Source organism: Eptesicus fuscus, chromosome 8, assembly GCF_027574615.1.
Source record: "Eptesicus fuscus isolate TK198812 chromosome 8, DD_ASM_mEF_20220401, whole genome shotgun sequence".
Lineage (NCBI taxonomy): Eukaryota > Metazoa > Chordata > Mammalia > Chiroptera > Vespertilionidae > Eptesicus > Eptesicus fuscus.
Genome location: NC_072480.1, coordinates 92,597,914 through 92,622,779, shown reverse-complemented (window position 1 = coordinate 92,622,779; position 24,866 = coordinate 92,597,914). Strand labels below are relative to the sequence as shown.

At 40.2% G+C, this 24,866-nt stretch overlaps 2 protein-coding genes across 7 annotated transcripts in view; one reads left to right on the top strand and one right to left on the bottom strand.

Moving 5' to 3' along the window:
• Positions 1-11,388, top strand: part of ASAH1 (N-acylsphingosine amidohydrolase 1) — a 31,738-nt gene extending 20,350 nt beyond the window's left edge. The window contains exons 7-14 of the mRNA XM_028152645.2: positions 681-726; positions 1,784-1,928; positions 2,468-2,522; positions 2,655-2,736; positions 8,357-8,488; positions 8,588-8,711; positions 9,144-9,200; positions 10,282-11,388. Of these exons, the coding sequence (XP_028008446.1) occupies positions 681-726; positions 1,784-1,928; positions 2,468-2,522; positions 2,655-2,736; positions 8,357-8,488; positions 8,588-8,711; positions 9,144-9,200; positions 10,282-10,371 (731 nt within the window). The 3' untranslated portion in view covers positions 10,372-11,388. The remainder of the gene's footprint in view (positions 1-680; positions 727-1,783; positions 1,929-2,467; positions 2,523-2,654; positions 2,737-8,356; positions 8,489-8,587; positions 8,712-9,143; positions 9,201-10,281) is intronic.
• Positions 11,389-14,366: 2,978 nt separating this feature from the next.
• PCM1 (pericentriolar material 1) overlaps positions 14,367-24,866 on the bottom strand; it is an 85,989-nt gene continuing 75,489 nt past the window's right edge. For all 6 annotated transcript variants that reach the window (XM_028152625.2, XM_028152623.2, XM_054720105.1 and 3 more), the window contains 9 exons: positions 24,249-24,446; positions 22,654-22,716; positions 22,263-22,398; positions 21,303-21,463; positions 20,306-20,381; positions 19,548-19,804; positions 17,633-17,725; positions 17,437-17,551; positions 14,367-16,210 (listed from right to left, as the gene is read on the bottom strand). In XM_028152625.2, the coding sequence (XP_028008426.2) occupies positions 16,185-16,210; positions 17,437-17,551; positions 17,633-17,725; positions 19,548-19,804; positions 20,306-20,381; positions 21,303-21,463; positions 22,263-22,398; positions 22,654-22,716; positions 24,249-24,446 (1,125 nt within the window). In that variant the 3' untranslated portion in view covers positions 14,367-16,184. The remainder of the gene's footprint in view (positions 16,211-17,436; positions 17,552-17,632; positions 17,726-19,547; positions 19,805-20,305; positions 20,382-21,302; positions 21,464-22,262; positions 22,399-22,653; positions 22,717-24,248; positions 24,447-24,866) is intronic.

Sequence of the window (24,866 nt, the reverse complement as noted above, 5' to 3'; positions counted from 1 at the left end):
CTTACTTTAAGATCATTGTAATGCCTATTGAAGTTTAATTCAGGCACATGACACAACTGGGAAGAAGTGTCTCAGGACTGTCCTCACAGTCTACTCGTACCCACCTTCGTGATGTGATATAAGTACCCACAGGGTGCGTCATTACCCCGTAATGCCTAATGTCCCAGCCTTCCCTGGAAGCCCAGGACCAATCTTCTCCCACCATTTCTCAGCCAAGGGGCCCCATGTAGCCCTCCCTCACTTTCCCATGTTTTCCTGGCAGATCCTCAGAGTACAGGGCACAGCGTGATTTACCCCAATTCACTCTTATTTTTTACCTGTTCTTTGAGGGGCCCAGGTATTGGTGGCAGTGCCTGAAGCATGTTTGCAGGTCACATTAGGGGAGGCTAAAATAGCTATGTTCCGATAGGACCCTGTCATAGTGGACCAAAGAATGACCATTGATCCTTCCCCCATATTCTTATCTTACCTGAAAGCCTGTGTTCGTGGAGATTATGGGGGGATCTGGCTGATGTGACAGGGACAACAGTTTGGCTTACGGTGCCAGGACGCGGCTGATTATTGCTGGATTGAATAGCTGTGACTATCATTTAACCAAACTTCAGTGTCCAGCTTTGATTTAAGATCAATCGTACTATCATAACTGCTCCTACATGTCTCTTTTGCTTATTTTCAATTAGGTCATTTAGTACATGGGCGAAACATGGATTTTGGAATATTTCTTGGGTAAGTAAAGAAAATGGTATCAGTCCTTGAGAAGAATAGGTTTATTACAATGGTGAAAAGTCCCAGGTCACCCTCAAAGTGTGGCCAGAAGTGACAAGAGTGGACTCCTGAGTTTTGAGATAAGATGGGTATACTCTTGCTCAGTTATTGGTAAGTCCATAACTGAGTTGCACCTACTGAACAAAAATTTGGAGTGTGCTTGAAGGCCCAGATGCATGTCTAGTATACTGCTTAAAAGGAAGAATAGCATTCTATGTTATGTCTTCTTGCTCTTTCTGGGGGAAAAAAAATAACAGGGCTTTATAATTAGACACCTAAATTTGAATCTGGAGTTCGTTATTTATAGACTTATATATTGGGAGAAATACCTTAACTTCTCTGAGCCTCACTTTTGTCATGTGAAGAATGGAGGATAAAACCACCTATATTGTTCTTTTTTTATTGAATTTATTGGGGTGGCATTGGTTAATAAAATTATATAGATTTCAGTTGTACAATTCTATAACACATCATCTGTACATTGTATCGTGTATTCACCCCAAGTCAAGTCTCCTTCCATCACCATTTATCCCCGCTTTACCTTCTTCTACCTCCCCCCACCCCCTGCCCCTCTGGTCATCTCCATGCTGTTGTCTGTGCCTATGAGGATTTTTTTTCTTACTCCCTTTACCTTTTCTACCCAGCCCCCAGCCCCCCTCCCCTGTGATGCAAAGTACTTGTTAGGATTGATTGTTAAGGATTAGATAGGTCAAGTACCTAGTACAGTGGTTGGCAAACTCCTTCGTCAACAGAGCCAACTGTCAACAGTACAACGATTGAAATTTCTTTTGAGAGCCACAATTTTTAAACTTAAACAATATAGGTAGGTACACTGTTATTAACTTAATTAGGGTACTCCTAAGCTGGCCTTTGCTAAAAACTCAAGGGGCCAAAGAGCCACATGTGGCTCGCGAGCCGCAGTTTGCCGACCACTGACCTAGTATAATGCCTGGCCAACGTCATCATATTCATCGTTATCATCATTGTTCTTAAATATCACTAAATTTGTCTTTTGTAGGTGGAATATAAATAATAATACCTGGACCGTAACTGAGGAGCTAAAGCCTTTAACAGTGAACTTGGACTTCCAGAGAAGCAATAAGACGGTCTTCAAGGCGGCAAGCTTTGCTGGCTATGTGGGCATGTTAACAGGATTCAAACCGGTAAGGACCCTGCCGTTACGTAATTTTACAGGTAGCTCTGTGTCCTGCTCTTACTCCCTGAGAAGGGTGGAACCTAAGGAAACGAGGCCCTACAACGAATATGAAGCCCCTGGGTGTCCCTTTGTGCTTCCTGTCACCTTCAGAGGTCTGAGCTCCACGCAGAGGAGGGTGGAAAGGAATGAAGGATTCCCAGCCTGTTCTGCTGAAAAGCATGGGGCTGGATGTCGAGGGCTGGGAACATCCATCTGGAATCTGGTCCTGGGTCTGCCTGTCGGCACCTCAGGCATTAAATCTCTGCCCTGCAGTTAGTTAGAAAAGTGAGGCCAGTACCAGCCCACCTACTTGTCTCGTACAGTAGGTGTGAAGATCCTTTGAACTTCCCGAAAAGCTCTGTTTATACAAGGTGGTATTACCACGATTATTATCTTTGCATTCCCTGTTACCCAGTCCAGGTCTCAATATACCACGTACAGTGCAGTGAGAGGGCCTGAAACAGGATGGTCCAAGTTCCTGACTTCACTCCCTTGTCTTTTCCTCAGGGACTCTTTAGCCTTACACTAAATGAGCGTTTCAGCACAAATGGCGGTTTTATGGGTGAGTAGACAGCTGTTACGTGAAATGGAAATTTCATAGATTTTTCAGAGGAGGCTGGGCTGGACTGTGCGTTCTGGTGAACACTCTCACCTCTTCCAGGTCCCATGACACTGTGTGTGTGATCTCTTCCAGGTGTCCTAGAATGGATTTTGGGAAAGAAAGATGCCACATGGATTGGGTTTCTTACTAGAGCAGTTCTGGAAAATAGTACAAGGTAATCCATTTGCTTTATTATCAAATTTAGTATTTCATTTTATTTTAAAACTAGCAGCCTGTTTGCACGAAGATTTGTGCAATAGACCTTCATTCACCTGGCTGCCTGCACCAGTTTTCTGCCGGCACCAGGGACCCAGGCCTTGGCTGTGGCCACCGCCTTCTGCCTTCTTTCAGGGGCTCTGCTGCACCCCAGCGTCCCTGCTAAGGATTGTAGGAGTCGACCCCCTGGTCATTGCCTGCGATCCGTGCAGGCTCCCCGCTGGTGCCCAAGGCCGGGAAAGCCTCCGCGCGAGGCTTTCCCGGCCTTGGGCTCCGTCGCACCCCAGTGTCCCTGCGACGGTTTCCTGGTGGGCGTGGCTGGTGGGTATAGCGAAGGTACGGTCAATTTGCATATTACTCTATTATTAGGTAGGATTATTTTTATTTATATAATTAAAGTGTAACATTAGTTTAAGGTTTACAAAATGTTTTGACAAATTCTGCCTGCCAACCTGATCACCCCCTAACCACTCCCCTGCCAGCCTGATTGATACCTAACTGCTCCCCTGCCAGCCTGTTTGCCCCCAACTTCTCTCCTCTGCCAGCCTGGTCACCCATAACTGCCCTCCCCTGCAGGCTTGATTGCCCCCAACTGCCCTCCCTTGCAGGCCTGGTCCCTCCCAACTGTCCTCCCCTGCTTGCCATCTTGTGGTGGCCATCTTGTGTCCACATGGGGGCAGGATCTTTGACCACATGGGGGCAGCCATATTGAATGTTGGAGTGATGGTCAATCTGCATATTACTCTTTTATTAGATAGGATAGAGGCCTGGTGCATGGGTGGGGGCCAGCTGGTTTGCCCTGAAGGGTGTCTCAGATCAGGGTGGGGGTTCCCTTGGGGCGTGGGGCGGCCTGGGCGAGGGGCCTGTGGTGGTTTGCAGGCCGGCCACGTCCCTTGGCAACCCAAGCAGAGGCCCTGGTATCGGGTTTATTTATCTTCTATAATTGAAACTTTGTAGCCTGGAGCAGAGCCAAGCCTTCTGCTCGCTCTGTGGCGGCAGGGGATTTATTTACCTTCTATAATTGAAACTTTGTAGCCTTAAGCATAGGCCTGGGCCGGCCAGGGTGTGCTGAAAGCTTGGCTTCCTCCATCGCCTGGGAATCCCAAGCCTCCCTCCTGCTTTCTCCGTGGCCACAGCCATCTTGGTTGGGTTAATTTGCATACTTGCTCTGATTGGCTGGTGGGTGTGGCTTATGGGTGTAGCAGAATGGTGGTTAATTTGCATATTACTGTTTTATTAGATAGGACTAGAGGCCCGGTGCACGAAATTTGTGCATGGGACAGGGGGTCCCCTCAGCCCAGCCTGCACCTTCTTCATTCTGGGGCCCCTCGGGGGATGTCTGACTGCCGGTCTAAACCAACAGTCAGACATCCCTCTCACAATCCTGGACCGCTGACTCCTAATCGCTCACCTGCCTGCCTGCCTGGTCGCCCCTAACTGCCTCCCCCCGCCCCCCACCTGATCTCCCCTCATTGCCTCTGCGTACCGTCCTGATTGCCCCTAAGTGCCGTCCCCCCAACTCCCCGCTGGCCTGGTCACCCCCAACTGCCCCCTCCCTGCCAGCCTGGTCACTCCTAACTGCCCCCCCACTGCCGACCTGGTTGCTCCCAACTGCCCACCCCCCGCTGGCCTAGTCACCCCTCACTGTCCCCCCCTGCCAGCCTAATCACCCCCAACTGCCCCACCTGCCGGCTTGGTTGCCCCCAACTACACCCCCCCCCTCCAGCCTAGTCACCCCCAACTGCCCGCCCCACCGATCTGGTTGCCTCTTACTGCCCCCCCTGCCAGCCTCGTCACCCCCAACTGATGTCCCTGCTGACCTGGTCACCCCCAACAGCCCCCCCCTACTGGCCTGGTCGCCCCCAACTGCCCCCCCCCCCTGCCAGCCTGGTCGTCCCTCACTAACCCCCCTGTGGCCTGGTCACCCCACGCAGCCTGCTTGTTCAGTCATTTGGTTGTCCCTCGGGCTGGCCCTGGGCAGCTGGACAGCTGACATCCGAGGCTTGCCTACGCCTCGGGCTGGCCCTGGGCGGTTGGGGGGCTGAGGGAACTGGGTGCCGCCATCTTTGAGGGCGTGGCAGTCAATTAGCATAATCCCTCCTTATTGGCTGTGGGCACCACATCTTTGTGCGGGGGTTGTGGTCAATTAGCATATTCCCTCTTTAATAGATAGGATGCTTCAATGAACATGGGGGTGCATGATTTTTTTTGGATACTGGTTTCCATAGTGGCTGTACCAATTTACATTCCCACCAGCAGTGCACGTGGTCCCCTTTCTCCACATCCTCACCATCACTTGTTATTTCAGGTCTTTTGAGAAAAGTGATTCTAACGGTGTGAGGTGGTATCTCATTGTGGTTTGATTTGCATTTCCCTGGTTACTGATGTTAAGCATCTTTTCATGGACCTGGTGGCCACCTGTATATCTTGTTTGGAAAAATGTCTAGTCAGAACCTCTGCCCATTTTTTAATAGGATTGTTTGAGGGTTTTTTGGTGTGGTTTATTTTATTTTTTTGCTATTGAGTTGCATGAGTTCTTTATATATTTTGGATGGAAACCCTTATCAGATACATGCTTTGCAAATATTTCCTCCCATTCAGTAGGTTTCCTTTTCATTTTGTTGTTTTCTTTGCTGTGCAGAAGCTTTTTAGTTTGATATAGTCTCATTATTTTATTGCTTTTGATTTTGGTATCAAGTCTAAAAAAATCATAGCCAATACCATTGTCAAAAAGTTTACCGTTTGTTTTCTTCTAGTTTTATGGTTTCAGGTCTTAACGTTCAAGTCTTTATTTCATTTTGAGTTGATTTTTGTGTATGGTGTAAGATAATGGTCTACTTTTATTCTTTTGCATGTGGCTGTCCAGTTTTCCCAAAGTCATTTATTGAAGAGACTATTCTTTCCCCATTGGGTATTCTTGACTCCTTTGTTGTAAATTAAATGACTGTATATACATGGATTTGTTTGAGGACTCTCTGTTCTCTTCCATTGAGCTATATGTCTGTTTATGCCAATACATGCTATTTTGATTACTATAGATTTGCAGTATAATTTCAAATCAGGAAGTGGGATATCTCCTGCTTTGTTCTTTCTCAAGATGGCATTTGCTATTCAGGGTTTTTTAGTGACTCCATGTAATTTTAGGGTTTTTTCTTCTGTGAAAAATGCCATTGGAATTTTGACAGGGATTGCAATGAATCTGTAGATTGCTTTGGGTAGTATAGAATTTTAACAATATTAATTTCCCAATCCATGAGCAGGGAGTATCTTTCCATTTATTTATGTCTTCAATTTCTTTCATCAGACTTAGTTTTCAGTGTACAGGTCTTTCACCTCCTGGGTTAAATTTATTTCTTGGTATTTTATTCTATTTTATATAATTGTAAATGGGATTATTTTCTTAATTTCTCTTTTGGATAGTTCATTATTAGTGCGTAGCTGCTGATTTTTGTACATTTTTTACCCTGCAACTTTACTGAATTTTTTAGTTCCAACAGGTTTTGTTTGTGTGAAGTCTTTAGTTTTTTTCTATATATAATACATAAATAGCATACCTTTCTGATTTGGATACCTTTTCTTTTTCTTGCATAATTGCTTTGACTAGTACTGCCAATATTATCCAATATAATAAAAGGGTAATATGCAGATTAACTGTTACTCTGTCACAAAGATGGTGGCGCCCAGTCCCCTCAGCCTCGCCGGAGTCCTCCAGTCCTGGGGGGCACTGTCGCTGAGAGCGGGCAGCGTGAGCGGCCTGGCAGAATGCTTGCTTCATTGCAGTGGCGACAGAGGGCCTCTGGGCAGCGGGCTCGGAGCAGCTGGGGCGGGATGCTTGCTTCGTCACTGCGGCAACGCCCTGGCCGCGGAGGGCCTCTGGTGGACGGGGGCGGGGGGGGGGTGGAGTGGGGAGAGGGGCTGGCCCACGGCCTCCACAGACGAGTGCGGCCTGGAGAGGAGACGGGTCCGCCTCCCGCTGAAGCAGCGCGGCTCCTGGCGGTGCACTGCGGTTCCCGCCAGCTCCCGGGGAAGCGGTGAGCGGCCTACTGCGCGTGGTATCGCATGATGGGCTACTAGTCTATAATAATAAAAGCATAACATGCTAATTAGACCAGATGTCCTTCCAGACATCCTTCCAGATGAAGCTGGGACTGCGAGTGAAGCCTGGGTCCCAGGTCCCAGGTGCCTGCCAGCGGCCGGAGGGAAGCCCAGATCCCGGGTGCCAGAGGGAAGCTGGTGCCAGCAGCCGGGGGAAGGAAGGCCTACTCTTACATGAATTTTGTGCATCGGGCCTCTAGTATAGAATAAAATGGGCATCTTTGTCTTGTTCCTGGAGGAAAAGCATTCATTCAGCTTTTCACCATTGAATAAGATGTTAGCTGTGGGCTCATCATCTATGGCCTTTATTATGTTCCCCTTGACATGGTGTATGATTCTTTTAGTATACTGTTTATTTTAAATTACTCATATTAAAATAGAAAAATATTTCCCAGCTTTATCTTCAACTGAAGAATCACTTCAGAATTTTGTAGGTGAATCTCATATGGAATTCTTCATTTGTGTGTGTGGTGTATGTGTTTAAAGTAAGGAAATTGTTTGTTTAAAAAGTTCTGGAGATAGTGCCACTGTGAAGGGACCTATACCCAAAATACAAATCCTATATAATAAAAGCCTAGCAACCGAAACAGCAGAACGACCAGAGACCAGAACAACCATGGTCCCTCACCCCGACCAGCCGCCCCCCAGCGAGCGGTTAGGGGCAATCAGGGAGGCAGAGTGGTTAGGGGCAATCAGGCAGGCAGAGGCAGTTAGGGGTGATCAGGCAGGCAGGCGAGCGGTTAGGGATCAGCGGTCCCGGATTGAGATAGGGGTGTCTGACGGCCAATTTAGGCCTGATCTACAGGGATCCCTGCAGGATCGGGCCTAAACTGGCAGTCGGACATCCCCCAAGGGGTCCCGGATTTTGAGAGGATGCCGGCCGGCCAGGCTGAGGGAGCACCCCCCTCCCCCTGCATCTGTGCACGAATTTCATGCACTGGGCCTCTAGTTATATAATAAAATATCCATTTAAATCATAATACCTGTTAACCTAGAAGTTATATTCTGTGCTGGTGCAGAAATCTTATAATAGCAAAACTGCCTTTAGCCAGTACTACATCTAAATGACCTAGAATAAAGGGGCATCAATTCTATTTTTAATGCTTTCAGGCAATAAGATTTAGTAATCATCTTTGAAGATCCTCTTCCTTGATCAATAGCCCTAATTTTCCAGGTTTACTCTCTATTCCTTAAGTCCTATAGATAGTAATACTACTCTCCCTGTTCTATTGTTGAGTGAAAGGCATAGACAAGAAGGTGGAAGATGATCTCTTCAGACTGTTGTTTGTCCTTAAGCCTAGAGGGGACATTTCCGATCTGTGTTTCACCACATGGGAGCCAGATTGTTCCTTCCTGAGCCTTGCTCACCATCCTTTTTAAAATGTGTTCCTCAGATATTTGTTTTTGCTTTGTTTCTGTAGTTAAAAAACTTCCATTCCAAGTCAACTAAAAATGTTTCTTTTCTAAAAAATGTGTTTATGTAGTTATGAAGAAGCCAAGAATATATTGACCAAAACGAAGATACTGGCCCCAGCATACTTCATCCTGGGAGGCAACAAGTCCGGCGAGGGCTGTGTGATTACACGAGAAAGAAAGAAATCTTTGGATGTTTATGAGTAAGTACATTTGTTAAAGCAAAGTAGAAGCTGAAGCACAGACTGACATATGTACAGGTGTAAGGCACGGGCCTGAGAGGAATCTCTTTTCGTCTCTAGACTCGACCTCCAGCAGGATAGGTGGTATGTCGTAGAAACTAACTATGACCGTTGGAAACATCCCTTCTTCCTCGATGATCGCAGATCAGCTGCTAAGACGTGTCTAAACCAGACAACCCAGGAGGTAAAGAGCATTCACAATGTCAGATATAGAAAGAAAAGGTTCCCATTAAGGTTGTATTAGTTCTGGCATTTTTATTTGGCCTTTGTTGAATTTATAAACCTCATGTTATCCATTATCAATGGATAGTCCCCACGGAGTTTTTTTGTTTTGTTTTTAATTTAAAGAGCAAAATTTTGCTGTACTTCCCTTTCTAATTCTGGAAATCACTTGTTGAAGCTGAATGATAGACAAGAATTAAAAGGGGAGGAAGAGTCAGAAAAAGTGAAACATTAGAACCATTACCTGTGTTTCTATCAGCAACCCCAAGGGAAATTCATTTAGGTGCCGGGGGAGGTTGATTGGCAATGTCTTGGTTTCTAATGACCCATTTGTATGGATAAGGCTGTTGACATCTGTATTTAATGTACTGAACAAACTATTTTTGTGTTTTAGAATATCTCATTACCAACTATATATGATATCCTGTCAACAAAACCTGTCCTCAACAAGGTATTTAAAATATATACATATATTTGCTTTTAGGGGAAATAATTTGGTCTTGTTTTATCTTTCCCTGTTATCATTGGAGAAATCAGAGCTAGAATCACAAGGCATGTTCAGCTTAAGGCCGGTTTTTAAAAATGTTTTTGTGTGACTAACATAGTAACTGTTGGGACGGGACAAAGAAACCAATCATTGTGGCTTGGATGTCTAGGTTTACTTACATGGCACTGAATTAAGTGTAGCATTTTAGCCTTGACTTCTCCCTGTCCACCAGAATCTTATGCTGTACACTACAACTAGCACCTCAAACCTGACCAAAGTCCATTTTGAGGCAGAGCTTTGTGTCTTGGTGGATTAGGGTTTCTCGTAAACTTTATTACATTCTTTTATCTTTTCCCCATACGATAGCTAAAAATGCAGTTTCCTAGTCACCCAATGTACTAATAAGTCACCCTTGTGTATTCTGGATATACACACCCTGATTTTCCCATTTGCCCTTCTCTTTGGTCCTTCCCCCTAACCCTCCCTAAAATCAGCCTGCCTCCATCACCTCTGCCGTAGCATTCAGCCCGCACCTGGCTCCTACAGGAAGCCTTCCTAAAGCCCCCTGACCCTGCCATACTTCTTGTTTGGCCCATGCCATCATCCTGAGCTCACAGTGGTTATTTAGATTCCATGTGCCTCGTGTGTATGCCTTGTAATCTGCATGCCTGCATAGTGACCCCCATTGTGTATGGTTTTAAGGATAAGGACAGCTAAAGCAAAACTGTTCATACTCCATAGTACACCATTAGGCTTTGCCTGACTACACATTGTAAGCTGAAGGCTACGTCTTACAGCATTGCTGGTGAAGCAGCGTGCTGCCCAGGAAGAGACCTTGCTTCTCTCCCAAGCCTATCATATTCACAACCTGGAATAATATTCTGTTGAAGTCAGTTGTTTTTATTAACTTATTATTATTTAGACTTTATATTATGTAACTTTTGTTTTATATATTTATATATAGCAGTTCCATAAGAAATGCTAATATGAATCAAGACATCTTAGAATTGAAAACATCCTTAAAGTAAAAATAATTTTCTTTCAGCTGACTGTATTCACAACCTTGATGGACGTTACCAAAGGTCAATTTGAAACTTACCTGCGGGATTGCCCAGACCCTTGTGTAGGTTGGTGAGCACACACCTGGCCTGCAGAATGCACTGTGCCATCAGGTGGGAGCTCACATGTGGCCCACTGGTGCAGCCATCTGATCTCTGACCAAAAACTAAGACTCAGGGCAGCTTCTCTTTAAGGCATGAGCTTTTTCGTCTTTGTATGTTTACAATTCACAGGCATTTGTGCTGCAACAGTTGATTGTTCTTATTTACAGATAATTTAAGTACAACGATCATTTAGAATTTGTTGAGTTTCATTTCACTTTGATATTTGGGGATGGACAGTTAAACTATCGTGGGACCCACTTCCATAGAATAAAGCAAGTGTCTTGTGGGCGCTGAATCAGTACATCTGCATAATAGTTACAGCAAATTGTTTTCCACTTTTATCTACAGATTTGTATATTTTCCTGTATAGCAGTCTTTTCCTCCTGGTACTAACTGCTACTCAAGTTAATACAGTATGCCACTGTCTCCTGTTTGTGACAGCAATGTTATTTCACTAACTTTGGAGCGAGAAATGCGTTCAACTGTGTATTTCTTAATGGGCAACACCTGGGCCTTTGACTCTAAATAGAAGTACTTTTTAGGGGTCACGAAGCAATCAGTATGCAACAGTCTTTTATACACAGAATGGAGGGATTTCCTTTTTCGTAATGACCCTCCCTACCTCCCAGAAACCCCAGGACGTTAGCTTCAAAAACTGAGCCCCAGGTTCTGTGAATTAATAGTAGATAAACAGGTCAGACTTGTGGAAAACGGAATATGAACCCATTTTTTTAACCTTCCTAGGGATCATCCACTTCATAGATTTTGAGTTTGTCCTTTTGATCAATATGTATTTTTTTAAACTAAGTAGTTACTAAAAATGTTTTTCAGAAATCAATATATTTATGAATAATGCTAATCGCACTTGTTAATTTTTCAAACTCTCACAATTAACTGTGAACTGCATGCCAGTTGGGCATGACCGTATCCACTTCATTTCCATGTCAGTTGTATTCATGATGTCCAATAAAGCAGTGTCAGCAGCCTTGTGTACTGACCGAGTGTGCAACTATGTGCTGGTTTGAGGGTGGGCGTTATTATGGAGAAATCAAGGCTACTTAGTGTGTGTGTGAACAAGAATTGTGCAAGTGGGTTATTCAGCTTATGACTGGTTAGTTTTACACGACAGTCCTTGCCACTTCTTTTCCCACTGTTACCAGCCCAGTGTGCAGATGTTCAGAGACAGCTTTTCCTCCCAGAATGGAGGTTTTCTTGGTTTGTTACCTCAAAATTACAGTGATGCCAGTATTATCTTACTGAAGCAGGAAGAATTATAAGAGGATTTGTGTTAAAATAGGATTCAATTAATGGAAAAACTTTACTTGGAATTTTGTTCCTCTTATAAAAATGTGAGGTAAACTTGTATTATTTTTCTCAAGTAGCCTTTGATATGCACAATAAAATGGGATGCTAATTGTTTCATACTGATTCCTCAGGACTAAAGTGTGTGAAGGTAATAACTGATATTAAAATATGAAGTAGAGTTGTTTGCTCTACTTCAGGATATATAGTATAGGCAGGCCTATTTATATATACTTATGCATAGATATACACCTAGAACATAAAAAGATGATTAGGAGATGTTTATAAACAGGTTGACAATGGTTCCCCCTGGATAGTAGTGTTAATTGCTATTTTAATTTGGAGAGGACATTAATGAGATTGTATTTTTAGAAATGCTGGATAATAATCCTGGACTGGTTGCATCCAAACCAGGGGCTATAATTTCTCCACCTAGTTTTAGGTAAGGAGAAAAAACAAGGGGTATATATAAAAAACATGTGATATAATCCAAGGTGAAACTGAAAATTATATAATCCAAAACGTTATCTGAAATACTAATTTGTAGCTTAACTGAACTCCATTTATCTATGTCTTAAACATTGGGGGTTGGGAGGGACAATAAGAGAGGAAATGAAATGGACGATAACTAGAATGGTGACACTGTGGGAAAATTACATCTAAGATCCACTAGAACGAAGGCTCTTTATCTTTAGACCTCACACCCTTACGTAGAGTGGAAAATCACAAAAAGAGTACAGAGCCAGGACATGTCAGAAAAGAACATGTGTTAAGCAAAGAACATATGGAACAAAGTGTAGGTTCTGGTAGATCCCCTTTCCTGTGCCTTTCTTTCCTCAAACATGGATACATATGTGCCTTACATTTGTTAGCACTCATCATCAAAACATTTACATGAACATTGGACAGACTAACTCATATTCACCTTCTAGGAAAATACTGAATATCCAACAGGTGAAGGAGCAATGGAGATGGAAGAGCTCTTAACTGTCCACAGTCTCACTAAGAGAGAGGTTTAACACCAATGTTAAATATTACTAATGTGAATTGGCATAGCACTTTATACTTTAAAAATCTATGATGTTGCCCTGGCCCGTGTGGCTCTGTTGGTTGGGCACTGTCCCTTGCACTGAAAGGTTGCCAGTTCAATTCCCAGGAAGGCACATGTGGGGTTGTGGCTGACTGATGCTTCCCTCTCCCTTTTTCTCTCAAAAGCAATTTAAAAAAATATTTTAAAAATTTCTTTCATGATGTCATTTGATCAATAGGATGGCCTTGCCCTAACCGGTTTGGCTCAGTGGATAAGAGCATCGGCCTGCGGACTGAAGGGTCCCAGGTTCGATTCCGGTCAAGGGCATGTACCTTGGTTGTGGGCACATCCCCTGTGGGGTTGTGCAGGAGGCAGCTGATTGATGTTTCTCTCTCATCGATGTTTCTAACTCTCTATCCTTCTCCCTTCCTCTCTGTTAAAAAACCAATAAAATATTTTTAAAAAAATAGGATGGCTTTAAACAGGCTGCTAGACTGTGGGAGATATAGTTCTTTAAAGGTGAGGATTTCTAGCAATATAACAATATTTACAACTACTATTTAAGTTAATCACATGTGATTTGATAGCCCTAAATATCAGGGATAACTAACTACACATAGCAAGTCTTAATGCAAGAATGTTACCATGGACGCAGACAGTGGGATGGTGGGGGCCGGGGTGGGCTGAAGGAGGTCAATGGGGGGGAAAAAGGGGACATGTGTAATACTTCCAACAATAATTTTTTAAAAAAAGAATATATGAGAGAACTCTGTTGTACTGAAACTTTACATTACTATTTTTCAAAATAACCAAATCAAGTTTTCTTTAAATTGCTGGCCCAAAGGTTCTTTTTTAAAATATATTTTTATTGATTTCAGAAAGAGGAAGGGAGAGGGAGAGAAACATCAATGATGAAAGAATCATTGATCGGCTGCCTCCCGCACACCCCCTACTGGGGATTGAGCCTGCAACCTGGGCATGTGCCCTTGACCACAATCAAACCTGGGATCCTTCAGTCCACTCTATCCACTGAGCCAAACCAGCTAGGGCTCAAAGGTTCGTTTATGGATATTTCTGAGTCTGGGCAGATGAAATGAATTGATAATTAAAACTCTTCTTATATCTGAATCAAAGTCATTTGTAGGCATAGGATTCCCCCATTCCTTAATCAGAAGCACCAGTCAATATGAGGAAAGGACCAGACATGTAAAGACAGCAAATGCTAAAGTAACCATTAGAGTTGTACAGCAAGAACAAGAAACACTGCCTCTTCCAGGACAGGTGACAGGGCAACCACATTTTTACAGTGAAACAAGTGAAATCCAGAGCCAATTATTTCTTTGACAGATCAAGAATGGCCTGTTTATATTAAAGTTTAGCAACAAGCCGGAAATACACCAGTTAAAGTTTAAATAAATACAAAAATGTTTTCCACATAAGATAGTAAGAAATAGTAGAGCATACCTGCACTGTAAGAAAAATAGTCTCAAGTTTAATAAATTGTCTCTCCGGCTAGTTGATATGTCATTATTTTTCATGTTTTGATTTCTTTTTACATCTAAAATTGTCAAGCCCCAATTCTGGAATAAATTCTAAGCATAAATATGTCAATTTAAATGAAAATGCAATTCAGGGTCATATGCAGGATATACATTTATTAACAGTGAAAAAGCATTTACCCAAAGTGAGTGTTACAAAATACAAAGAGTACCTGCACAGTCTGTTGCGCTCACTACGTCAGACATTATCTCAACCTGTGTAGGGTTCTCTCTCATTTTGACCTTTTCTCCCTCTTTTATTTCTAACCAAATTTTTAACTTATAAATTAAGACAGACAGGAATATTAAATACCTAACTCTTTAGCAATAGCTACTAGGGAAAAACATATGAAACTAGTTATTTGCTCTCAAGCTCTAGGTATTTTAAAATTTAGTTATCTACTAAAATGATTACAGCAGCTATAACATTAAGTCAAATAAACAAGTCTGATAAGGATCACAGGTACAACAGTAACTAAGATATGAGTACAACTCTTCCATTATATCCACCCTTAGCATGCATACAGAGGGAGAGTGAGTCAATATGTGAGGCCTGGCTTGAGTACCAAAATGAAGTTTCCCCCTCCTATACAACCTAGAAAACAAACACAGAATTGGAGTGTACATAAAATTTAACTTACTGTTTCCATTTCCCTGAAGCAAAGCCAACTGGATAAGAATTCCTGATTCTGGAATGACAGGTTTCTGAATAGATTTTATTCAAGTAGGAGATATATGTCTCACAATTCTAAATTAAGTAGCAACACAGTAAGTGTCCTCATAGGAAAATGTTCGTTTCATACTCCCTGATTGGGCATTGCAGTTTTACATCAAGTTATCAGGCAGGTAAGAATTTTAAAGGAATACCAACCAATTTTTATAGGGTGTCATTTTTTAACAAATTTAAAAGATACCTGGAATAAATAACTGTTAACTGGTTCTGTGGAGCATTACTAGGTATATGGCAAGTTTGGGATCTAAGGTAAACGATCTTTTAAAGGCTGGTTGACTTAGTAATGAAGTCACATAGATTTTCATTACTCATTACTTCATCTCACTACTCACAGAAGCAACTGCTATGCTTTGGTATTAAACTACCATCTCAATAGTTCATCCAAAGGCATACATAACCTTAATGTTCTGGTACATGAGTTTATTTCTATTAATCCACACTTGGAAGAGCCCAGTTTTTCATTTAAAATTAACTACAATGTTACTGTCTGTGCAGAAATGTTCTCTGATTATATAAAACATTTTTCTTTTCAGATGGAGACAACATAGATAGGAATAAAATTCTGGAAATTATCTAATCAGTACCAAGGACATGTGTTCTAAACTTATTATCCAATTTGAATAGAGTATTAATATATATTCTACGATAACTTCACAGATATCCTAGAAACCTTTATAACCTGTCCTATCTTGAACAGGAATAAGATACGAACATTAGACCCAAGAGCAGTAACACTGGCATTATTTGGAAGCCTGCCATAATGGCTAGACTTTATAATAGTGTATTTCTCTAACTCTCGACCACTACCTCTTTGAACAGCCTAATTATATAGAGCAGTATCTTGCTATATGGAATTCAACATAATTTCCAAAAAAGGTACTTTACAGGTAAGTTCAAACTTTATTTAAAACTACATTTTAAATTCAACATTACCAAACATCACAATGGGGGGAAAATAGGAAAGAGAAAAAGAAAACCCCACAGTGTATCAAGACTTGAATCTGTCCAGAAGTTAGTTTCGTATGTTAACTGCCATGGGCAGAAATTAGCACACCTATCAAAAATGCAGTGTCAAACTAATTTACATTTTTATACAGCTCAAAACAGATGTTTATTTAGAACCAGTTCCATATATGCATTGACTATGTAAAGAGAGAAGTTAGATGAGCCTCTGAAGACATCTCATGTGCTTTGGGCCCCCACTGCTTCTGAAAAACAAAATAATAATTAAGGCCTTATAAATTACTTGAATTAAAATTTTACTTACTAGAATTCACTCTAATATTTTTGTCTTCCATTAAAATTTTCACTTTTAATATAAAGTTATTACCAAGGAAATACTAATTTAGTTTGCTACGATAACTCCCTGATAACACACAGTAAGTTTTAAAAGAATAGATGAGGGTTTCTGTGTTAAGATGGCAGACTTCTGAGCAGATACTTCCTATCTCTCTCTCAGGGGTTACGGGTAGGAGGGGGGTAGGTGGGGAGTGTAAAAATGAATTAAATCCAAACCAACAAAAGAAGAGTGGTTCTGAGAGAACAGAGGACAGAAGACACCATCAAGTTCCCAGACGCTGACACAGGGAGGTTCAGTGAGAGTGGAGGAAGCCGCGGCCTGGACACACTATGAGATGGTACCAGTTGAAATGGGAACTAGGCTGAAGACTGGGAAATTAACTGAAGGTTTGATATTTGGTCTGCCCTTCTCTTCATCCCATTTCTAAAACAAAAATCTTACATGACTTTAATTAATGATAAATTGATAGACAAGAACAACAAAAATCTTTGGTCCTTGATGCAAGAACTGCTCTTTGAGCGGCCCAGAGGTTGTTCTATTAGACTATAAAGGAAATCTGGGACTATCACTTGGCTCTGTGATGACTCATATTTATATAGAACCATCTTCAGGAAAATAGAGAAGATTTTGTTGGCCTGCGGACTGAAGGGTCCCAGGTTCAATTCCAGCCAAGGGCACATACCTCAGTTGCAGGCTTGATCCCTGGCCCTGGTCGGGGCCTGTGCAAGAGGCAACTGATCAATGTGTCTCTCTCACAATAGATGTTTCTCTCTCTCTGTCTCTCCCCATCCCTGTCACTCTCTCTAAAAATTAATGGAAAAATATCCTCAGGTGAGGATTAACAACAAAAATAAAAATAAGTGTTTACTTTAATAACCTTAATAATGTAAGAATATGATGAAAACTGAACAGAAGGAAAAAGGAAGAAGGAAGGAGTAACTGGGTAATGACCAAAGCTGATGAAACTAGAAAATGTATATATTGAAAATAACAAAGGCAGCAAACAGAAAACCAAACAACCCCAATATGAACAATGAAAGGAGAGGTAGGTCTAAATACCCACTTTCCATTTATGAATGATGGTGTAAGACAGTAAATTTTCAATATAATTTGGTTAAAACTAATAACTCATACCAGGTTCCTTTAGTGTGTGAGAATTCCCAGCTAATTCTTCACTCTGCATTTTACATATTTCACCAGATAAATGGTTTTTCTGTTCTTCTTCTACCATTTTCTTCCTTAGATCTGCCTTTGGAATGATGGGGAAAAAAAATCATTTCCATCTTAATATTTGTTATATAAAGATAAGTTTAATTAAAGAGTCACATACCTCTGAATATATTGTCAGTTTGAGTGGTAAATCTTCAACTTTCACAAAGTCATCTTCATCAGATTTTTGACTTATATTACCAGATTCTGCTTCCTGTAATATAAACAAATTAGCATTTAATGAAGGCAGTCCGCTTCATCTCTGTATTTAAAACCAAAGTCACCCATGCCAAGAGACAAAATTCTACCATCTTTGGTTTTCTAATATAATTAAACTCTATAATGAAACAGAAACCTGGAGTTCACAGGAAGGGTTACATACTTTCAGGGAACATACTTTGTGTTTTTGTTCTTATTTTATAAAACAAAGAGCCAGTTTATATGGGCTAAAGGAAGAAATAATTGGCTAAAATAACCAGAAGAAAAGCGCTTGGTCCTTGATATGTTTACAGAATACATCAGACCTGTATCCAGCAGAATCTAAGTAAACATTTACAGACTTTCAATATCAACCTGTGAAGGCTCAACCAGAAAAATGAGGCAGGAATTTAGTACTCACATCTCTGACCAGCTCACACTGGAACTTGAATTCTCTTATTCTCTTAGTTCTCCTCTCGAGTTTTAATAATATTCTCCTCCTACCATTACCCAAGTGGAAACTGTAGGTTTTTCTTTTTCTTGAACCATTTCTCACCCATCTCCCATTTAGCTCCTATTTTGTATTTATATGATAATGGAGACTCCTAACATTGCTCCCTTGACAACATATTTTATATAGCCATCAGATAGATTCTTCTTCAAAAACCATGACTATAAACATCTCACTTTCTTATGCAAAAACCTTCAGTAGTGTCCTTGCCTCAAATTCAAGACCCTTTATTATAATCTAATTTCAAGTTAATTTCATGCAGTACTTCATTCAGCAACTCATCAATGATAATAGGAATAAATCTAACATGTAACTTTAAGAGTTTTAGGTGCATAATTTTACTGTTAATGAAGAAAATAAAACAGAGTGCTAAGAATTACTCTTCTAATGTTTTTTTCAAACATTTTAAGCTCCTTTTCTGAGAAATTATAAAATCATAATTGTAAATCTATCTTTAGGAAGAAAATTGATGTAAATTTTAAAAATACAGGAAACACTCTTAGACCGAAGAGTACACTGTTATAAATCCCTTCATTTTTGCTAAGACGAAGTATATAAAACATACACAACCCAAGAATCCAAAAAATAAACCTGCTTGCTATAAAATTAAATTGATACAAAGGTCCTGATTTGGTAGCATATCATTGTTTTCTGTCATTCAGTGTATAGCCATAAAGACTCTTGCTGCCCAGCTGGTGTGGCCCAGTGGTTGAGCATCAACCTGTGAACCAGATCACGGTGTGATTTCCGGCCAGGGCACATGCCCCGGTTGTGGGGCTCAATTACCAATGGGGGTAGGGGGAGTGTAAGAAACAGCCAATCAATGATTCTCTCTCTCTCTCTCTCTCCCTCTCCCTCTCCTTCCTCTCTGAAATCAATAAAAAAAAATATTTTTTAAAAATACTATTGCTGTCAAATTGTTTTATTTCCCATTCCAAATGTAAACTTTCAGGTTTATCAAAATTTATGAAATGCTATAAACAGCTGAAAAGTCATGTATGAGTAGTATAAGAGAGTAATGCTGATTCAAATATCATTATCCTATCAGATCTGAACTTAAAAATGAACTCCCTTCAGTTTGCCACCTAAAACTCATCTCTTCCATTCTCAAAATTATAAACAGCAGAATAGCTTTTAGGTATTGAGATAGTCACCTTAATCACCCTTCTGTTCAAGTTTAAAATAAGTTTGAGTAAGAAATAAAGTGATTGACAGTTTCTAAACCTAAACATAAAGGTTGTGTTTACATGCTGAAAATGTTAACCTGAAAATAAATATGCACAGAAATGAAATGCAGAAATATTTAGAAAGGTAAGTGGATACATACATAGTCATTTACTAACACTGGAGATTCAGTATCAGGACTTCCAGCCAGAGAACTGTCAGGAGTTTCCGGAGCAGATTTAACTTCTTTGACTCTAGGCACCAAGGTTTCAATTTCAGTAAAAGGTAAAGGCAAAGCGCTAGGCTGTTTAGATGAATCAGTGGCAGTAAGGGAGTCCTTTTGGACAGTACTACTTAGAGGTTGCTCATTTTCCAAGATATTGAGGTAACACGGTTTCACAGGAACACTATCCTGGTCATCTGTCATAAAGAAAAATCTCAGCATGAGTGTAATGCAACAGCTGATAAATTTTATTACTACACGAAATAAAAGCAGTATGTATGAGTCAGAGCACTTAAGACATTTAAGAACAAAAGAAAGGCAACTATAAATTTTCCTTATCAAGTTTCCAAATTTAATCTGGGTTGTTTTAAATATTAGATTCCTAAAATCCATCTGATTTCTAATGCATAAGCCCAGGAACAGGTGTTTTTTTTTAAATCCCCCACATTTCTATCTAAAAATATCTTCCTTATAGATTTTTTTCTGTGTATTTAGGTATGTCAACTTTTCTTTAACAACTGTTGGCAGAAAACAAAACCCTATGTTTTCTACATTTTTAGGGGGAGAATAGGGGCATACATTAGGCCCAAAATACCTTCAAACTTATATCAGCTAAGAATTTTTTTCTTTTCAATTTTTAAGCACATAAATAGCACTTTAAATAATCTTAAAATTGAATACTTATTTAGATTTCTTACCTTTACTAGTAGTGGGTTCTTGTTCTGATGGGACATTTTTGCTTTCTGCTGATTTTTCAAAGTTCTGTTGAAGAACCTAGAAGGAAAAAATAATGTTTTGATAGTAAGGCCTAAAATATATGGTCACTAGACAGGTGGTTACTACTATGTGGCTTTTGTCCAACCTGAGACCTTCATACAAAAGAATTTAAAAATATCTTCTAAAAGTATTTCAAGGAAGCTGTGATTGCAATTTCAAGATAACTAAGTAAAGAAGTTTCCTCTTCTCTGTAAAGAACCTCAAATACACAGAACTGAAATGTTATGGATTCCACTATTTTTTATTATTTTTTTCAGGTCAGACTCTATCTTAACCATTTGTACGCCATAAGCATTTATAGATGCAAGTGGACCTTTATTAATTAAATTCAAAGTATCGTGACAGTTAACTGGTTAAATAAAACTTACATCTGTTTATATGTAGATGATAAAAGAATGGAAGAGAAACTGACCAGGAGGGGCCAAAGATGAACAAAGCTATGTGCCTTCAGCAGCAGGAGAAAACAAAAACTGAGATCACCTCATAATTAGAAGTGCCAGATTCTAGGAAGGAATATTGTGGTGGGGAGTTGGTGATGGATACATGAATTCGTTTAAGGAAAACGTGGACACCTAGATTCCTTCCCCTCAACTTCAACAGAAAACGGGAGATTGCATTTTGGAGAAATTAGTAATTCTCAGGCCTAGGGAGCCATCTGGAGTAGGAGTGGGGTATGGAAAGCACGAATGAGGCCAGAGCAACGTGTCACATTGAAAACAGGATTCAGTGAGTCTGTATAATGGTGAGACCCTCAGCCCCATTCTCACATCTAGCTCCAGAATGACAGCAGCCAAAGGTATTTTAAAATTTTGTATTCATGAACATGAGAATGGGGAAGCTGTAAATTTTGACATCTTTAAAAAGAATCTGCTTTTAGTAGTTAAGACGGGGGAAGTGTGTTAATCTACAGTGGGATACCTGATCATCGTGTTCATTTTCTTCTGTAGTTTCAGTGTTAGCCTGAAGTGAAGTCTGGACATCTACAGGTCCCTCTTCAAATTCTTCTATTTCTTCATCTTCATTCTCATCTTCTCCACTTCCATAATTAGTCAGTGCTTGAGTTTCAGCTTTGGACAAATCTACAATGGTTAACACAATTTTTTGGTAAATTTTCAGCACTTAATAGCTACAATTTATTACATTCTTATATTATCCAAGTGCTTTTTAAAAAAAATATTTTTATTGACTTCAGAGAGGAAAGGAGAGGGAGAGAAAGAAACATCAATGATGAGAGAGAATCATTGATCAGCTGCCTCCTGCATGCCTCCTACTGGGGATCGAGGCTACAACCCGGGCATGTGCCCTTGACTGGAATCGAACCTGGGACCGTTCAGTCTGCAGGATGATGCTCTATTCACTGAGCCAAACCACCTAGGGCTTGTCCAATTGCTTTACATATAACATCTGAAATCATCAAAACAGTAAGTACTAAAAAAACTGTGGTGCAGAACAAGTAATTTAGTCAGGATTACACAGCAATTCAAATTCAGAGTTGTTGGACACCTAATTCTATATTCATTACATTTCACCAAACTGTTTCAATAAGAGACTTATAAAGAACAAGTATATGGCCCTGGCTGGTGTTTCTCAGTAGTTAGAGCATCAACCTTTGTACCAAAGGGTGGAGGGTTGGATTCCCAGTCTAGGGCCAATATCTGAGTTGCAGGTTCGATCCCTGGCCACGTCAGGACACATGTGGGAAGCAACCAATTGATTTCTCTCTCACATGGATGTTTCTCTCTTTCTCTCTGCACCCCACCCTTCCACTCTCTAAAAATCAATGGAAAAAATATCCTTGGGTGAGGATTAAGAACAACAAAAAAACAAAAACAAACAAAGAACAAGTGTATGATCCTAGCATGAAACATTTAAACTTACTAATAGACACTGGACATTCTTCACTTTCTTCATCTTCCTCTTGATCAGAAATATCAGATCTCACATTTTTGGAAGTGTCACCATCATACTCCTCAGATGTTTCAGTCTGCTTAACTGTTTCGGTCTCATCCTTGTCCTAGCCACAAATAAATTTGAGCAATTAATTTCTTAAAGTTTATTTTAAAAAGATACATAGTAAGTCTACCATAAAAATTAATAATAGTCATTATCTAATAAAAAACAATCATTTTAGTTTTGTTTTTAAAAGAAACAAAGATTAGAAGAAAGGACATTTGATAATATACTTTGCTCTCAAAAGGTAAAAGCTGTTAAAATCATTTAATCTCATTTTGAAAGCATTACTGTTAGGCACAAATTAATTAGCACGTACTCTGTCTTCCTCATCAATTTCTGCAGCAGCTGAGCCATGATCTCCTTCAAGAATCCTTTTGGCCTATAAGCAAATAAATTTAACAGAATTTAGGGGTAACCTTTCAGCATTACACTTCTGTATTCAGTAAGTTTTAACAAAGGCTGCATCATCCAAAGAGGTGAATGCTTCTTAGAAATGTAAATTAAACTTTTATTTAAATCTTTTAAATTAACAAATCCAAAGCAACACTGCCAACTGACATCTCCTTGGATTCAGAAGAGCTACTTCAAATTTACTAAGTCTAAAACAAAAATCTAAATGCTATCCTCCTTTCGTCTTCCCAGTCTCAGTAAATGGCCCTTCATTTGCACAAATGCCCAAGTGAGAAAACCAGGAAGCAGCCTGTACTTTCATTACCAACATCTAAACTATTAGAATGCCTTATTGACTCAATCATCAAAGTGTGCCTGTTGCTGAACACTCAGATAGGACACCTCATTTCTTAACTGGACTAACACAGCCTTATATCTGGTCTCTCTGCCTCTTTCTCTACTCTCTACAATTCCCGTTCGATATGGTATCCAGACAAAAATGTTAAATTGTACATGAGATTACATCACTCCTCTATTTCAAACTTTCCCATGGATTTCTATCATGCTTAGAATAAAATGAAAGGTCCTTATCACAGTTTGTAAGGCTTTGTAATTTGGCTTTAATCTACTTCTGTGAATTCACCCTCCTACACTCCCAATTCATTTAATGCTTTCTCCCTGTTCTCCAAACTGCTCAATCCTGCGAGTCTTCACACTTAAGTTCTCTCCTCCCGGAATGCTCTCCCCCTTCAGCATCATTACAAATCCCTTGTCTTTCATGCCTTAGCTCCTATTTCCCCTCCTCCGACAGCCTTATGAGACTGCCTATCCAAAGTAGTCCTCCCGATCACTTATTATGTTATTATCCTGTTTTATTTTTTTCAAGCTCTAAGCAATGGCTGAAACTTCTTTATTTATGTCTGGAATGAAAACATTATACAAAGCATGAAAAAGATGGCTTGACTCTATCTACTTTAGATTGAAGGAGGAAAGATTATCCCATTATGTTTTGGGTCTTGACCTGCTTTCCCTTTCATGGTTAGGGAGTCAAGAATAGGGTGAAGATCTAGGGATACCTCAAGCTGAGGGAAAAGCCTCATCCAATTTCACACGTGATCAAGACTAACTTATTAGGGTATAAGAAGCTAGAGGGAAGTGCAACCAAGTCCTAACTGACAAATGAGCATGTGTGTTGGCTGGGTGATACATATGCCCAGGGAATCTACTGGGGTAGGCAAGAGCTGTGGCAGGCACCCTCTTCTCTGCAAACCTGAGTGACAAAGTGAACCTCACAATGCACATTTAGCATCATTTCCTGTCTGCATTCCTGACCTGTCGACAGTGATGTTATCACAGAGATTCAGTACGGGGCTAGCATATGTACCGATTTATAATCTGATTAACTGGTATTACTTTAAAATGGCTTTTCTGAGGTCAAGTATGATTTTAGTTATGAATAATAATAATTATATTAATAGGCTAATTATGATTACTTCTAAAATAAAAATGAATGCTATTTACCTCTTTGGCATAAGACTGTATCACTCCAGCTGCTTCTATTTTTCTTTTGCACCTCTGTTTAACAGTCATACTATTATTATCCAAATCTTGCATGAGTTTAAAGAAAGCCAACTCATTAAACAACACTTCAGATATCTCTACAAGAAGATCCTCTCCACAGTCTTTCAGTTTTCTGCCAGCAAATTTTGCCAGTGAATCCTATTCAAATAACCAAATATTTTAAGATTACAGTAAATGTTAACTGTGGATAGAGCAATACAAATCTAAATTATAATAGTCATCTAGTAAAAAAAACCAACCCCAATTTTATTACTTTTTAATATTGAAAAACTTCAATTCTATTCAAACTGAAATACATCAAATGAACAAGTATGCTATATTTGAGATACTTCTTAATAAAGCCATTTATCTTTTTCTTTCTTCCTAAAAATATGGACTATGCTGTTTAGAAAACAGGCAAATAACTATGATATCTGGTGTCCCCTCCCTCCAAAAACTATCTTATCCAGCACAATCATGGAAAGAAGTACAAATAGTGGTACCTGTGGAAAAAAAATAATTGAACAGGTTTTGTAAGAAAAAAGTTGAAAGAAATTTAAGCTCTAGCTCATGAAAAAC